A 15706-nucleotide genomic window follows, 5' to 3' on the forward strand; every position below is an offset into this window, starting at 1 on the left:
GCCAACGCCCCTCACTCCTGACCTGCCACCCCACTGCTATCCCAGCCTGTTCTGCCCTCCCAGCCTCAGATTTCCTCCCTGCTCACATCCCTGGATCGTGCAGTGCTTTTGTGCTTCTGAATCTGCTCAGTAAGGACTGTGCTGAGCCCACTCGATGACAGCCGGGGCTTCAACACAGGCACTTTGACACCCTGCATATCCAAACCCTGGCTCCTTGCCTAGTGCTGCTGTTTTCCACTGAGCAGATGGGAATGCCCAGAAGCCTGCTCAGGATCAGGGCCCCATTGTGCTAGATTCTCTGCAGACACAGAGATAAACTCGCTCCAGCCCCGAGAACTGCCAGGCCAGGAACCTCCCTTTGGAAAGTCACCTGGGCAGGGCCGGCTCTGGCTTTTTGGCCGCCCCAAGCAAAATACAAAAACAAAAAAAAAATGGGGCGGCCAGAACAGCAAAGCAAAAAAACAACAACCTGCGGCGCGGCAGGAGCGCGGGTGCAGGGGGACCGGCTGGGGGGGATGGGGAGGGAGCGGGCAGGAGAGAGAGAGAAGGGGACGGCCAGGGCTACAGCAGGGGCGCTGCCACGCGGCCCCTCCCGCTGCGCCGCCTCCTGCCGCCTGCCGCGAGGGCTCCGCTCCGGTCGGTCGGCGGGGAGGGAAGGAAGAGGACTGCCCTGCAGGGCGCTCTGGTTCTCCACGCCGCTGCCCCCTACAGGGCGGCCGGAGCGGAACAAGAACAACAACAACAACAAAAACGGCCGTGCCGCCCTAGGATTGGGCAGAATGCCGCCTCCAACAATCTGCCGCCCCAAGCACCAGCTTGCTCAGCTGGTGCCTGGAGCCGGCCCTGCACCTGGGCGTCACAGGTAGCCACATGGATGCCTATTGGACATGCCTGGGGGCCTAGCCCTGGTCAAGTGAGTGAAGCCCAGGTGCAAGGAGTGGTCATGCTGTAGCACAGTGGGCAGAGGAGAGGAAACCTCAGCCCAAGGGAGTCAGGCAGGCCCAGGCACCTACCCAGCAAGGCCATCCACAGCTCCCCAGGCAGCCTGGGTCCATGTGGCTCAGGGTAATGCGCTGGCTTAACCCTTGCCTTGTCTAGCCAAGGCCGGAGTGCATGAGATCATGGATCCAGCTGCTTACCCGCCGGTGCTGATGGCTGTGGGCACAGACGACTGCAGCAGCACACGCCTTCAGGCCAGGAGCAGCAGGGGCTCTTGGCACGGCCTGGCAAGAGGGTTTGTGCTCCCGGGGGCTGGGGCCCAGACAAGGCTAGTGAAAACTTGGTGTGTTCCAGGAGCATCGACCTTCGAGACCGGGGCTAGGGGCTGGAAGGACGTCAGTGTGGGCCAGCTGCAGTGGGCGAGGCAGAAAGCCAGCGAGGCCTTACTGCCTGGGGCAGACCACACCACCAACACCTCCACAGGTGAGACCACCCGCAGGGGAGCCCCCTGCCCGTATGCAGCTGAGACCCCTGCCCCCCCACCCTTCCACCAGTGAAACCCCCCCACCCCATCACCCCACAAGGGAGACCTACCCACCCCCTAACCCGCCCTATGGGGAGACCCCCCCACCCCATCACCCCACAAGGGAGACCTACCTACCCCCTAACCCGTCCTATAGGGGAGACCCCCCTGCCCCTACACAGGTGAGACCCCCCTGCAAGGGAGACCTCCCACCCCATCACCCCACAAGGGAGACCTACCTGCTCCCTGCCCCTTCGCAGGTGAGACTCCTGCCCCCTGGGGGCAGTGGGAGAGGGGAGGGGTGGCAGGCAGTGCTTGGGGGAGTGGGGGAGGGGAGGGGGCAGGCGGTGCCTGGGGGCAGTGAGGGAGGGGTGACCATTCCCCCGCCATGGCCTGTGTTTCCTGCCTAGGGAGTTATCTGGGTGTGGCGCTGGCTCCAGGCCAGATGGTGTCCGGGGCCAGGGCTCGCACCCCTGTTCTGGGCCCCTCGGGCCTGGCCTGCTCCGTGGAGATGCACTACTGGCTGCACAGCGACCTCCAAGGTACCCGCGCTCGCTGGCCCCCGGCCGTGTTCCGCTCAGCTCTCCAGCGCGGGGGGAGGGGTCCTATGCCCCGTCCCCCACAACATGCCCAGGTCGTAGCACTCCTGGGGCGGGCCTTAGGCACTGCAGGGGGAGGAGGCAGCCATGTTCTGCCTATCTGCCCCAGGGAAGAGGTTTCTCTGAGCCCCACCATCCCATCCCCATCCCCAGGCAGTGCAAACCCAGCCTCCCTGCTGGACGTGATCCCCCCCAATCCCCCCCCCATCAGAGCAGCAAGGAGTCACCAGACGGGTCACTGCCGGGCAATGAGCTTGGCTGCCTGGCTCGGATCCCCCTGCCTGACACAGCTGCTGGTCCTGGGCCCTGCCATGCTGGGTGGGCTCCCAAGGATGCTGCCAGGCCGGCGGCTAGGGCCAGAGGCTGCCCCGCCATCCCCCTCTCCCTTTGCTAGGGTTCATTGCGCTCGGCATCGTGGATCATGCCCTGGGGACACACAGGCTGGCGTGGCACACGCAGGGCAACGGCAGCATGGCGTGGAAACACATCACTGTTCCGCTTGGGGAGAGAGCCAGACCCTTCCAGGTGGGCAACGCAGCCTGAACACACTTCTCTCGGGCCTCGTGGGCACTCCGAGGGCGCCCCCAGCACATGCAGCTTGGGCACCGCCCCCCAAGAGCAAAGCACTGAGCCAGGGGTAACCCGGAGGTTAAATGGGGCGAGGGGACAGGCTGGTCAGGGGGCCAGGATGGAACCGGAGCCCTGCATGTCTCGGTGCTGACTCCAATCCAGCCGGGGGCAGTGCCCAAACTCAGCCCCAGCCAATGGGTGGAGGGTGGCCGATCTCAGACCATCTCCATCCTGGGGAGACAGGCAGGGGTCCCAGCAACGACTGGCTTCTAGCTGTCAGCTGCCAAGGGCTGAGTGGGCCCCAGAGATGGAGCTCCTGTCTCGTTCCCAGGGGGACCCCTGCAGGGTGGGATGTGAGGGGGCCACTGCCCATCCACCGCCAGGCTGCCACACAGCACCTCTCCCCTTTGTGCTGAGTTTGCACAGAGACTTCAGGGCCCCGAGTGTCCGGAGGGGACTGTGGGGCCAGGATGGGGCGTGTGTGGAGCCATGGCGCTTACCAGGGCTGCTGTCCCCTTAGCTGGAGCTGATTGCCCTGGTGAAGCTGCGCGGCCCCGTGGTGCAGAGTGCTGCTGTGGACGATGTTGCGTTTGTGAACTGCGACCCCTGCTTTACCCCTCCAGACGCCTCGGGTACGTCTCTCCCTGGGGCACCGCAGGACCCCCCAGGGAAACGGAAATGGAACACTTGACCAACTTCTGCCTCTGGGGGGCCTGCTCTGCTGCTGGCCCAGGATGGGTGGACTCACCAGCCCTGACCCATTCATGCTCTGGGGCTTGGTTCCAGATGGTGCCAGGTGCAGGATTTGCTCTTTTCCATGGGTTAGTTACTACCACCACATGAAGAGCAGGTTTACAACAGGCTGTGGCCATGGGGCGGCTCTAGCTTTTTTGCTGCCCCAAGCACGGCAGGCAGGTGGCCTTCGGCGGCGCGCCTGTGGGAGGTCCCGTGGCTTAGGCATACCTGACGCCGAATTGCCGCCGAATCCGCGGGACCGGCGGACCTCCCGCAGGCATGCCACCGAAGGCTGCCTGACTGCCGCCCTCGCAGGGAACGGCAGGGCGCCCCCCGCGGCTTGCCGCCCCAGGCATGCGCTTGGAGCGCTGGTGCCTGGAGCCGCCACTACTGTGGCCGGAGGTGCCCTGCACTGGCATGGTATCGAATTTAGTGCACAGGGACTCCACCATCCTGCATGCTGCCCGTGTTGGGCGCCGAGTTGAGGTGGGTGATGGAGGCGCCAGGGTGTCTGCATGCTCATCCCAGAGCCAATGATCTCCGACCCTGCAGCCTCCCTTGCCCTTCTCCCAGGTTTGTGCCTCTCGTCCCCTGGGGATGGTCCCCCTTGCAGAAGGTTGGGGACCAGTGGTGTCAATGGGAGTTAGGCACCTAAATAATTTTGAAGATCTAGGCCCAGGAGTCTAGTCCCAGCAGCAGAATCTCACGCTGTCAGATTCACATTCCTAGTGCCCATGCAGGGGCTGATGCTGAGAGTGTCTCCAGCACCATGTGAGCAGGAGAAGGACTGGGAACCCTGGATACCCTTTCTTCTGATCACTGCCCAAGTGGCCTTCCTTCCTGCAGCCACCACGTGCCCTCTGGGCTACTCCCCGCCCTCCAGGGGGTGAGCCGGATTCCTCATGCCTGCCAAGTGCTCCAGGCTCCCACCAAAGGGGTAGGGAAGGCCACCGGGAGCCAGCAAGTACTGGAGCCTGCTCTTCCTCCTGGGCAGAGAGAAGGGCATGTAAACCACAAAGGGCTCCACCTCCTTCTATCTGGAGAGCCCAGAACAAGGAGCTCACCCCAACTCCAGATGGAGAAACTGAGGCACGGGCACATTAAGTGACTTACCCAGGGTCACCCAGTGAAGCAATAGCAGAGCTGGCATAGAACCCAGGAGTCCTGACTCCCAGTTTGCTTGCTCTGACCACTCAACCTCACGCCCTTTCAGAGGAACCCAATTTCCTGCTCCCCAGGAACGTAATTTCCTGCTCCTTTGCTCTGGCCACTACACCTAAGAGCTCTTTGGAATTAGTGGGGGCGGGGGTGGACCATAGCAGCTGTAACGTGGCTCCGACGTGGGGCTGAGCCAGACGTGAGGAGTTTGGTTGCAGGATGGTGGCCCCCGGCCCCCGCCCCAGTCTCTGACTTCGTTCACAAGTTGGCCTTTCCTCTCTCTGCACAGAGCTGTCTTGCAACTTTGAGATGGGGCTCTGCGGCTGGTACCAGGATCAGAGCGATGATTTTGAGTGGGTGCGAGGCACAGGGCTGGGGCTGGGCTCTGACCACACCACTGGCACAGGTGGGTCCTGCTGGGGAGCAGGAGGGCTTGCCCCAGAAACTCCTTGGCTATGGGGTGGGTTGGAGTGGTGGCTCTGGGATCTATTCCAAACTCAGCCCACAGAAGGCGAGCTGAGGGCCAGGAACTTTAGAAGGCAAAGCTGGGCCCCTAGTTGTGGAGTGCGGGGGGCATGCCTGGGCCCGGGCCCCAGGCTGGGCCGTGGGGCAAGGCAAGGGCTCTGGTACGGAGCAAGCAGAGTTCTGCTGGAAGAGGCTGGGTTTGCTTCTGTCTGCTGCCTTTCCAGCTCACGGGTTGCCAATACACCTGGGCTGGGGTAAGGGCCTGGCCAAGATCTGGGTGAGGCTGGTGTGGTGTGGTGTGGTGAGGCTTGGCCTGTGGCTGTAGCAAGCTGGGGCTGTGTGCAAGGAGGGCTGGGCTGGTTCTGTAGATGCCGACCTGCCCTTGTTCCTGCTCCTCCAGCTCTCACCATGGGCTGTGTTTGCTTCTGAAAGGCTATTTCTTGTCCGTGGATCTCTCCGCCCCAAGTACCTGGGGCCTGAGCGCGCGTCTCATCACCTACCCTCAGGACCCTCCCACCAGAGAGCAGTGCCTCTCGTTCTGGTACCGCCTGGATGGCCCTCAGAGCGGTAAGTGCACCCTGCTAGGGCTTCCAGGGGCTGGGCTGGGCCCATTCTGCATGGGGCAGGAGAAACAGATCCTTCCCCATCTCCTCCAGGAAGGTGCCAGTTGACATGCCTGGCATTGTGCATTCAACAGAGAGTGCCTCTGGCAAGGACACACTTGGGCACTGCCCATGAGGCCATGGTGAGGGGCGTGGGTGAGCCAAGGGCTGGAGCTGCGTTGCAGAGAGGGACATGTCCCTGCTATGTGGGTCACTCTGGTGCTCGCCCTTCCGGAGGTGAGGTCCCAGCTGCGTGGGTTGCCCCAGTGCAGGCTGGGAGAGAGAGTTCCCCAGCACGAGGAGCCTCTCTCGCAGCATGGCTCCCTCCCTTTCCTAGTGCCCCAAAGGACAGCCCCCTGCCCTCCCTGCCCCAGCCCTGCCGAGACTCCTCCCCACAGGCCCCTCGCTCACTGGCCCAGGGTGGCTGTTTTATGGGGGCCCAGCACTTGGGGCGCAAGGCCAGCTTTAGCTCCCGACAACCACAGGTTCCAGTCCCAGCTGCTCAGCCCAGCCCTTCTGGGGCGATGAACTGAGTGCCGGGCAGTGGCACGTTTCTCTTTGGGGACGTAAAACCCCGGCTCCTGTCCGTTCTGCCAATGCAGCTCCCTGGTCACTTTCCAGCAGAGGCTGCCGCTGCCTGCCGGCGGACACCCCCCAGAGCTGGCTGCAGGTCAGTGGGGAGAGGGTTCCTGGCTGTCTGACAGGTGCTCTAGGAATGCTCTGTGCCTGTTCCCACCTGCTCTTCGCCTGCCCATTCCCATGGGCGCCCTAACCTTCAGTTCCAACCCAGGCACGCTGAACCTAAAGATCCAGCACGATGGGGAGCCGGAGACGGTGCTCTGGACCCAAACGGGATCTCATGGCAGCACGTGGCACCTGGGATTCGCAACACTCAGTCGCCAGGCTCTCCAGAAGTACCGGGTAAGGCCCCGGAGACACTGCCTCCTCCCTCTTGGCACATGGGGAGTCACTGCAGAGCCAGGGGTAGGACTCCGGCCTTGCTGGCCCCAGTGCCATGCTGTGGTCACCGCCAGCCTCTCCTGGACTGTGCCTGCCCCATGTTTGTACAGCACCAGGCACATTGCTGGCACTCAGTAAGTGATAACAGCGAGGCTGTGCCACACTCCTGAGTCTGGGGCACTGCCATGTAAGCTCCATAAGGCTTTGTGCTGCTCACCCAACCACAGGGCACCTGGGCTGCAGCCCTGGCAGCAGCTGCTTTGGGGGGTCACTTGGGTATTTAGGTGTCTAACTCCACAGATTTCTGTGGCCATTGGGCTCCTCCCCAATACCTCTGAGGACCCTTTATCCTGTCCCATGCAGGCGTGGTGCTGACATGGCGCCTTCCAGTGGTGAGCATAGGCAGAGGCGGTGACAATGGGGGCGGTGCTCAGTGCTGTGTGCCTCCCTCCTTGATAGCTGATCTTCGAGGCTCTCCGTGACGGGTACCTGGGGGACATGGCCCTGGATGATGTCACCGTGCGAGCTGGAGCCTGTGGTCCCCAGAAGTCCTGCTCGTTCGAGGCCAATGCCTGTGGCTTCTCCTCCAGCTGGCAGTACACATGGGCACGGCAGAGCAACGCCACGGGCACTGCCACCGCTGGCCCTCCCACTGACCACACCATGGGGACAGCCCGAGGTAATGCAGCCCCTGTGCTTCTGCAGGGCTTTGGGGGCCCGTCTGCCTTCCTTGGGCCTGGCAAACAGCCACTGCACGCCACCTGCAGCACAGGGCCCTGGCCAACCACGAAGGTCCCGTGAGGTGCCGGGGACTGTCCTCACATGGTTCTGATTGCAGAAGACAGCTCTCCCACGTGCCCATGGGCTGATTATCAGGCCCATGGCTGCACCTGGCACACTGAGCTCTGCAGAAAAGCTGGTCCCCCGGGGGAAACCACGTGTGAGCAGCTGGAATGCTGCAGCATGGATGCTGCAGGGCAAGGCTGAGGTGGGGACCAGGACACGGGAGGGGGAGGGGTGAGCAGGGAGCTCCTGCGGCACTGCCAGGTGGGGCTGAGCCAGTCCATTTCCAGGGCACTCCAAAGTGGCCATGCTGATCTCCTGGGTTCGCGGTTCCACTGAGCCAGTGCAAACAGCCAGGGACCAGCCACATCTCCCCAGCCTGAGGGACGGGCTGAGGCAGGTCAGGCACCAGATTAAGGGTCTTTTAGGCTTTCGAAAAGGAGACGCGGGGGCTTGCTCGATAGTTGGCACTGCAGGGAGAAGACAGGCTGGGACTGGAAGGAAAAGGGCACTCCAGGGACCTGGGGCGCCGGGAGGTGCTGAGCATAGAAAGGGGCTGGGAGCAGGGCTGGGGGGCGGGTGAAGAAGGGCAGAGGAAACTTTCTGTTTGGTGGGAACATTTGAGCTTGGACTCTTGGTTTTCTCCCCCCTCTCCATCCCGGGGTTATGTTTGTTGTTAGATGGCTGGAGGGCTAAGCCACAGCTCCACCCCAGACTGGCGCGTGGCAGGCTGAGGGCACACACCTCGGGAAGAGAAACTGAGGCAGGGAGTGCTGGCAGTGCCATGCTGGGCCAACAGGGGGTGCAATAGAGTAGCCATACCCCTCTGACGATCTCATTGTCTTGAACTCTAGGAGGTGCCAGGTCGGGTAACAGGAGAGCTCTGTCAACCCGCATGGTCTGTGCTGGTTCAGGTGCACTGGAAGATGCAGTTATTCTCTGGCTTTTCCTTATTGTGGGCCTGCAGCTGGGTCCCTTCTCTGGTTGGTTGGAGGGCTGGCAGGGTCTGCCCAGGGCTGGTGCTGGGGGGGGGGTGTCCATGGCTGTGCCCCGTGCCCAGGGGTCTGCCCGGGGCGGGTGCTGGGGGGGGGTGTCCATGGCTGTGCCCAGGGCTCTGACCAGGGCTGGTGCTGGGGTGTTACCCGCACACTCTAGGGCACCCACTTTTACCTAGTTCCTAGGGCTCAAGGCGTAACCCAGTTGATTTAGGTACCCCCAGCCTTACCCAGTTCCTAGGGTTCAGGGCCAGAGGGAGATTTACTGTAAAACAAACCATGCAGTGGCATGGGGCCCCCAACGACGGGGGCCCCAAAATGCAGGACGAATCTGACAAAGGAATTAATTTAATAAGCATTGCAAGTTGCGAAGCAGTCCAGGCTTTCTGCATTCTGTGAACTTATTCTGCGAACTGTGCTCTAAACATGGTTTTTTGAAGTAGTCTAGCAAAGAATTTCGCTTTGCCATTTTTTCTCTGTCTCGGCAATAGCATAACAGCAACTAAGGGAAATTGTCATTTGCCAATCAAAGTCTGTCTGCTTGACCAATTATCCAATTGAACAAAAGCACCCTCCCCCGCACTCTGATACAATGCCCGTGATGTGTCACTAGGATGTAATGGTTCAAAATCCTGTTTTTACAGAGCTTGATAAAAACGCAGGATTAATGGTGTTAAAGCTAATTGGGTGGTCCACGGCCCACCCAGGCCCACCTGTGGCTAGGCCCCTGCTCTTTCAGACATTTTTAATCTGCCTAAAATCTAGGTCAGTTTTTTAGCAATAATGAAGTGACACTATGAGTCTGGCACTCAAAAATGCAAAAAAATGAAGGTGAGGCAAGAAGACGAAGCTAAGCAAAAAGACAGTTTGTCATCTTATTTTAAAAAGCTTGAAGTATTGAATAGTGGACATTCATCAAAAGTATGGGCGAGGAAACATCTGAACTATCTGATCACTTGCCGAGTTGTGGGGATACCACAACGACTGCAAAAGTTGAACAAGTGAACTCTGAAGTGACAATGGAACTACAAAATATTGGTAATTTTGTCGAAGTAAGGGAAGAAACCTACCCTGAAGACATTGCATTATGGCCAAAATCTGTTGCATTGGATATGATAGACTATTTCTTAGTAAATGAACCGAAAAACGTAGGTAATATGGAAAATTTGAGAAAAGAGTATGAGGTTGCACGACGAAAGCAATTTAGAGGTCTTCATGAGTCCCATTTTCTGAGGATAAGAAAAATGAGAATTTGGTTGATATTTTGGAAACCACTAAGGCAGGCTACTGTTATATTTGCAAATTATTCCCTGACCATAGTAAAGGACAACAAACATTCGTCGACGGGCACTCTAATTGGAGAAATATTGCAAGACATATTGCTGATCATGAAACTTCCAGTGCTCATATTAATGCTATGTGTAAGTTCGTTCAAAGGTGTAAATTATCTGGAAGAACTGATTCTGTTTTATCGGCTTAGTTTGAAAAGGAGTGTTCTTATTGGAGGAAAGTGCTGAGAGTGTTGTTGCCACGGTCAAACTGCTGTCTTCTTTGGGACTACCTCTAAGAGGACATAATGAGTCATCATTGTCAAATCAAAAAGGTAATTTTGTAACCTGCCTTGAATATGTTAGTGAATTTGACGATTTTCTCAAAGAACATTTGAAAAATGATCAGTATTGTGACTCAGGGAAGACCAACTTTTTAACACACCAAACCTACGATGAATTCATCACTGTAATGGCAGAGCGGCTCAGAAACCAATTCACTGATGAAGTAAAGGATGCCAAGTACTATTCCATAATAGTCGATTCAACACCAGATGTGAGTCATGTAGCCCAATTAACATTAATTTTAAGCTATGTGATCGGCAGTGGTGAAGTTGTAGAGTGGTTTTTTTTGTTTTGTCCCACTAAAATCCCACACTTCTGAATGTCTAGAGACAACTGTTTTGGAAATCATTGCAAATTTAGGTTTGTACATCAAAAATTGTCCTGGGCAGAGCTTTGATAAAGTCGCAAATATGGCAGGAAAATATTCAGGTCTACAGGCAAGACTGAACGATGCAAGCCCCTCTGCTTTATTCATACCATGTTCCAGCCATTCCTAAAATTTAATCTGCAACGCTGAAGCCGAATCCTGTGAGGGAGCTACACATTTTTTTGACTTTGTTCAAAACGTGTATGCCTTTTTTTCGGTTTCCACGCATCGGTGGAGTATGCTACAATCACGCTTGGAGCAGGCAAGTGAGAAACATTTGACAGTCAAAAGAATTTGTGACACCAGGTCGTCTGTTTGTACAGATGCTGTTTTGGCTTTGAAAATGAGCTATGATGATATAAAGAAAACCTTATTTGACAGAGCCACATCAAATTCTGAAAAACCACCTGCGAAAACTGAAGCAAAATCCTTAGCAGAAAGGTTTGAAAAGTAGGATAGTGCTGTTTTTACTCTTTTGTGGAACCATTTACTTCAAAGAATTAATGCCATTAGCAAATCACTGCAAAAGGTTGATACAATTGTTAACCTCAATTAAAAGTTTTGTCATGGACGTTCGAAATGACTATAGCTCGGTGGAAGCAGAGGCACTAACATTAACAAAAAATATAGGTTCCTCTGATATATCTGATGAGAAGCGTAAAAAAAGCAGGAAGTTATTTTTCGATGAAACTAGAGACAATGAAATCAATTTAAAAGGGAAAGAGAAGATCATCGCTGAGACCATCAATGTTATTTGTGACACACTAATAGTGTAATTGCAGAGTAGAGGTGAATCTCTAAAGAAAACTGTTGATTTATTTTGCGTCTTTTTTGACAGAAGTATGGATGAAAATGCTAAAAGCCACAGTAAGAAATTAAGGGAATCCTACCGAGAGGACATAGACACAAATCTTTTTGAAGATGAAGTGAAACATTTCGTTCATTTTATTGAAAATGATGAGGTCTGTGCTTCGAGATCACCAGCTGATTTGTATAGATTTGTATGTGATGGTTTGCAAGCAACCTTTCCAAATGTAGAAACCATTTTGAAAATATTTTTAACAATACCTGTCACAAATGCTTCGGGTGAACGTACTTTTTCTGTATTAAAACGAGTTAAAAATTATTTGCAAAATACGATGAGTCAGGAACATTTGACAAGGTCGGCAATATTGACAATTGAAAGTGCCTCTTTACAAAATATTACTTACGATGACTTAATTGACGATTTTATAAAGAAAAAGTGTAGAAAAAAAGCTATCCGAAGAATTTTTTTTCAGATTGAATAAGTTTCTTCAGAGGAAGTTAATTTTTATTTTTCCATTCATGCATCATCTATACTTTTTATTTTTACACATTTTTCATGTTAGCGTAATTTAAATACTAGCTTCATCTAGACCAGAAGTTCTCAACTGTGGTCTGAGAACTCCATTCAGGTGGACCGAGGAAAGGTTATTAAGTTTTTTTTTATAAAGCGCTCTTATCCAAAGCACTTTACAATAGTTAGCTTTTTGTAATAGTACAAACAACAATTGGAAAGATCATTAAGGGGTCCGGCGAGACCCTCAGCAATTTTCAAGTGGTCTGTGAAAAAAAAGTTAGACTACAAAAACAATCAAGGTACCTCACTTTATTTTCATTTATTTCCTATTACTTATAATATAGGAGGAGGATGAAGAAAAAAAGAATGAAAAATGGGGTTGGGGGAGATCAGAGAGAATGCTCTTTTTCTTGGCTGGATCTTGAGAGTCGGGCCCCGAAAATGAAGCTGCGCACAGGACCCCACTAACTCTAAATCTGCCACTGCTCAGGGCATAATCTTTTGTGGGTTTGCGGGGTCTTTTACCAGTGAAAGAGCCTTACACAGTAATATCCTTAACAGCTACCAAAACAGAACACACTCGCTAAGCAGGCAATGCTCACCACTCCCAATAAGGCAGACGAACTTTTCCTGGTGGCCAGGCAGGCTCAGGTCATCTGGGGCTTCAGCTTCTGCAGCGTGTAATTAGCAGGTGTTGAGGTCCGGCAGCTCTGATCTTGGGCTGTGGCCTGGAGTTCGTTCCAATCCAAAGAATTTCCTTTTGGACTCCAGTTTACATAGTTAAACTTCAGTCCTGCTTAGCTGTGCCTTAACCAACCATTTTACTAAAGTTTACAAAATAATTCTTTGACCAGTCCTAACATATTGAGACACAATTCTTTACCCACTCATACCCCGCCATCTTAGTTGATTTATACCTAGCAAAGTTAGTTATGTTACAGAAACAATCAAAGAACCAGACAGAGACCATTCAGATAAACAATGGAGACGTCTGGGTTTATGTCACTGAGGTCATGGAAGTGACTTGCAGAGACCTCCGTGACATTCTCTGCTTCAGCCCCAGGGGCTGCGGGACTCTGGAGCTGGCAGCCAGTGGGGCCCTGGCAGGATTCCAGCAACAGGTGACAGGGGGCCCCCTCCAAGGTTCCAGCAACAGGTGACAGACTCCTGAGGGGGCCCTCCTCGGACCTCGGGCGGGGGGACGGGAGACGCCTCCTTTGAGCGGCTGGGGGTGTCCCATTTTCTCTTTGGGCAATATGGTCAAGGGGGAACCCCACAGCTCCCAGCCACCACAGTGGCAGGGGAAACCATGGAACTGCAGCAGCAAAAGTCACAGACAGGTCACGGCTCCGATGGTGAATTTTTGTTTATTGCCCGTGACATGTCCCTGACTTTTACTAAAAATAACCATGACACAATCTTAGCCTTAATAATAGAGAAGTATGGATCATAAAGGCAAAACAATAAAGAAGAGAGATTTCACGACCCACAACTGCTGCTAAGTGATTCCTTGCCAGACAGAATGTCATCAAACAAAGTTTTCTTTAAATATCTTAAGAGATTCCTTGCTTATATGGTGATAGTGGGCGCTATTAGGACAGGAGCCTTCTCAACAGCCTGATATGACATTGTTTTAATGTAATTTAGAGGGAACGTGAGAATGTGACTTTCTGCTTCTTGGCTCCTGGCTGCAGCTCTCCTAATATGGCTGCAGAAAAAGGCCTCAGACCTTACCGGGGAGAGGGGTCCATGGCTGTACCCCATGCCCAGGGGTCTGACTAGGGCTGGGGCTGGGGTGTCCAGAGGTATGCCCCATCCCCAGGGGTCTGACTGGGGCTGGGGCTGGGGCTGGGGCTGGGGCTGGGAGGGATGAGGGGGTCCATGGCTGTGCCTTGTGCCCCTGGGTCTGACCGGGACTGATGCTGGCGGGTCCATGGCTGTGCCCCATGCCCAGTTCTGGGCCTGGAGTGATTAAGTGACTCTCTGCCAGGCTGTTGGGTTTTGTTTTTCACAGGATATTACATGATTGTTGATACCAGCAAGGGCTCCCTGCCCCGTGGGCAAGCAGCCACTCTGAGCTCTGGGCAGTACAGGCCCCTGACTCATCCGCAGTGCCTGGGCTTCTGGTACCAGCTGAGCCCCAGTGACCCAGGTGAGCCCGGAAACCCCACCCCTTTGATCTCCTCGGGCTGGCGGGTGCAGAGATGCTGGGCAGTGGAGGGAGGGGCAAGAAGCTGTGGAGGAAGGCTGGTCTATGGTTGAAGCCAGGCCTGGGAGTCAGGACTCCTGGGTTCTGGTCTCGGCTCTGCCACACACTTGCTGGGTGAGCCACGGCCCTTCTTGGGGCTTGGTTCCCTCGTGGTAAACTGGGCATCCTGACCCCCTGCCCATGACCTCACAGGGAGTGTGAGTAGGAGTGTGGGGAGCTTCGACCTAGGAACAAATCCCACTGCCTCCTACTTGTGCCCTGGCCTACTTGTGCCCAGGTGCAAGCTCCTGGTAACACTGCCAGTGCCATGGGCTTGGCGGTGCCGCTGCTCCCTGCCCTCTGCTCCGGTGGGTGGCCCTCAGGAGATGTCCCCTGTCTCTGGCTTTGCTAGGTTCTCTGGCGGTGTGTGTGAAGGAGAAGGGGGTGCAGCGGAGGCTGTTCAGCGTGAGCTCAGTGCAGGGGGACGCTTGGCGCTATGGTAAAGTGACTGTCCAAGCGGCTGAGGACTGGCAGGTGAGACAGCCATGGGACCTGGTCCCTGACTGGCGCTCTGATGCGCTGGCAGAACCTATAAATAACAGGGTGATCAGTCAGATCCCAGCCTGAGTCAGAAAGGAGCTCCAGAGCCCTGGCGCCCTAACCCTGGAAGCCGCACTCCACGCAGTGCTCTGAGGGACTTCCCCAGCCCCGGCTACTCCGCGGGCAGCCAGCCGTGGGTGGAGGCTGGACTGGGCCTGCCAGGCCTGGTGAGGGGAAGGAAGGGCAAGTCCTCCATCGGAGCTGGGTTCTCATCTAGCCTAGGTAGGTCTTACACCATGCGCCTCCCCGTGGCACATGGGCACCGGCCAGCAGCGGGGGTGGAAGGCTGGAGCAGACCTGGGCTAGTCCTGGGGCACCGTGCTGTTGCTGCATGGCTGAGACCCGTGGGGTCTATCAGCCTCTGGCCCAGCCTGCACAAAGAGGAGGGGCAGAGCAATGCCATGGGTGGGCCTGGCACCTCCCTTCCAGGCTGCATGAGAGCATGCCCAGCCCCAGTGGTGTCCAGTCAGCTCTGGCTGGGCCGAGCCTGACCCTGAACCTGCTCCCTGCTCTCTTTGGCAGGTCGTGTTCGAGGTGGTGAGTGCTGGGGGTGAGCTCTCCTATGTCGCCCTCGATGATCTGCACCTGAAGGCTGGCAGCTGCTCAGAGCCAGGTACGGGGCTGGTAGTGCCCAGGGCCCACCAGGGCAGGTGCTGTCCAGACACAGCTCTTCAGAGCTGGGAAGTCTGGCTGGGGACGGGGAGGGCAGCCCAGCAGCCTGAGCAGGGGGCAGTGAGGGGAGTGGGTTCAGCTACACGGGAAAAGGGGGGCAGGGCAGGGGAAGGTAGGGGGGGTGCTGAGGTGAGGACTGAGGGGGGGCGGTTGGCGCAAGGTGCCAGCCAGCACCGCGCGGAGTCTGAGCAGCCCGAGGTCCCTCTTTGGTGCCTGCCTGTGGGAGGTCTCTGGCTGGCTTCTCGCTGCAGCTCCTACAGACCACGGGGAGGGGGGTTGTACCCCTGGACAGATCCTGGCCAGTTGTGTGTCAGGGTCAGAGTGGACAGGCCAGGGGCGGCTGTGACACATGTACGCTGCTGTGCGTGGCAGGGTCAGTCAGGAGCTGGCCCCTACCAATCTGAACATGGCAGCCAAGGCAGGGTTGAGAACCTGCTGCTCTGCCCAGGTGCGGCAGGTTTGTATAATTTTTGGTGGTGCCCAGAACGGGTCCAAGTCCCGCCCTCTCCCCTGCCTTGTAAGCTTATATATATGTTTTAAAATAATGTAAAAATGGACTGGAAACAGTAAGCGCTTAACAGTTTCCCTATATTGCACAATGTGTGTGGGGGGGGGG

The 15706-nt window shown here is 55.9% G+C and overlaps 1 protein-coding gene across 1 annotated transcript in view; it reads left to right on the forward strand.

Moving 5' to 3' along the window:
- Positions 1–15706, forward strand: part of MAMDC4 (MAM domain containing 4) — a 63546-nt gene that overhangs the window by 39189 nt on the left and 8651 nt on the right. The window contains exons 12-22 of the mRNA XM_026658477.1: positions 1294–1422; positions 1873–2004; positions 2456–2586; positions 3152–3263; positions 4814–4930; positions 5422–5556; positions 6382–6512; positions 7011–7230; positions 13645–13782; positions 14231–14352; positions 14941–15031. Coding sequence (XP_026514262.1) covers positions 1294–1422; positions 1873–2004; positions 2456–2586; positions 3152–3263; positions 4814–4930; positions 5422–5556; positions 6382–6512; positions 7011–7230; positions 13645–13782; positions 14231–14352; positions 14941–15031 — 1458 coding nt within the window. The remainder of the gene's footprint in view (positions 1–1293; positions 1423–1872; positions 2005–2455; positions 2587–3151; positions 3264–4813; positions 4931–5421; positions 5557–6381; positions 6513–7010; positions 7231–13644; positions 13783–14230; positions 14353–14940; positions 15032–15706) is intronic.

Source organism: Terrapene carolina, unplaced genomic scaffold, assembly GCF_002925995.2.
Source record: "Terrapene carolina triunguis isolate 2854851 unplaced genomic scaffold, T_m_triunguis-2.0 Scaffold449, whole genome shotgun sequence".
Taxonomy (NCBI): domain Eukaryota; kingdom Metazoa; phylum Chordata; order Testudines; family Emydidae; genus Terrapene; species Terrapene triunguis.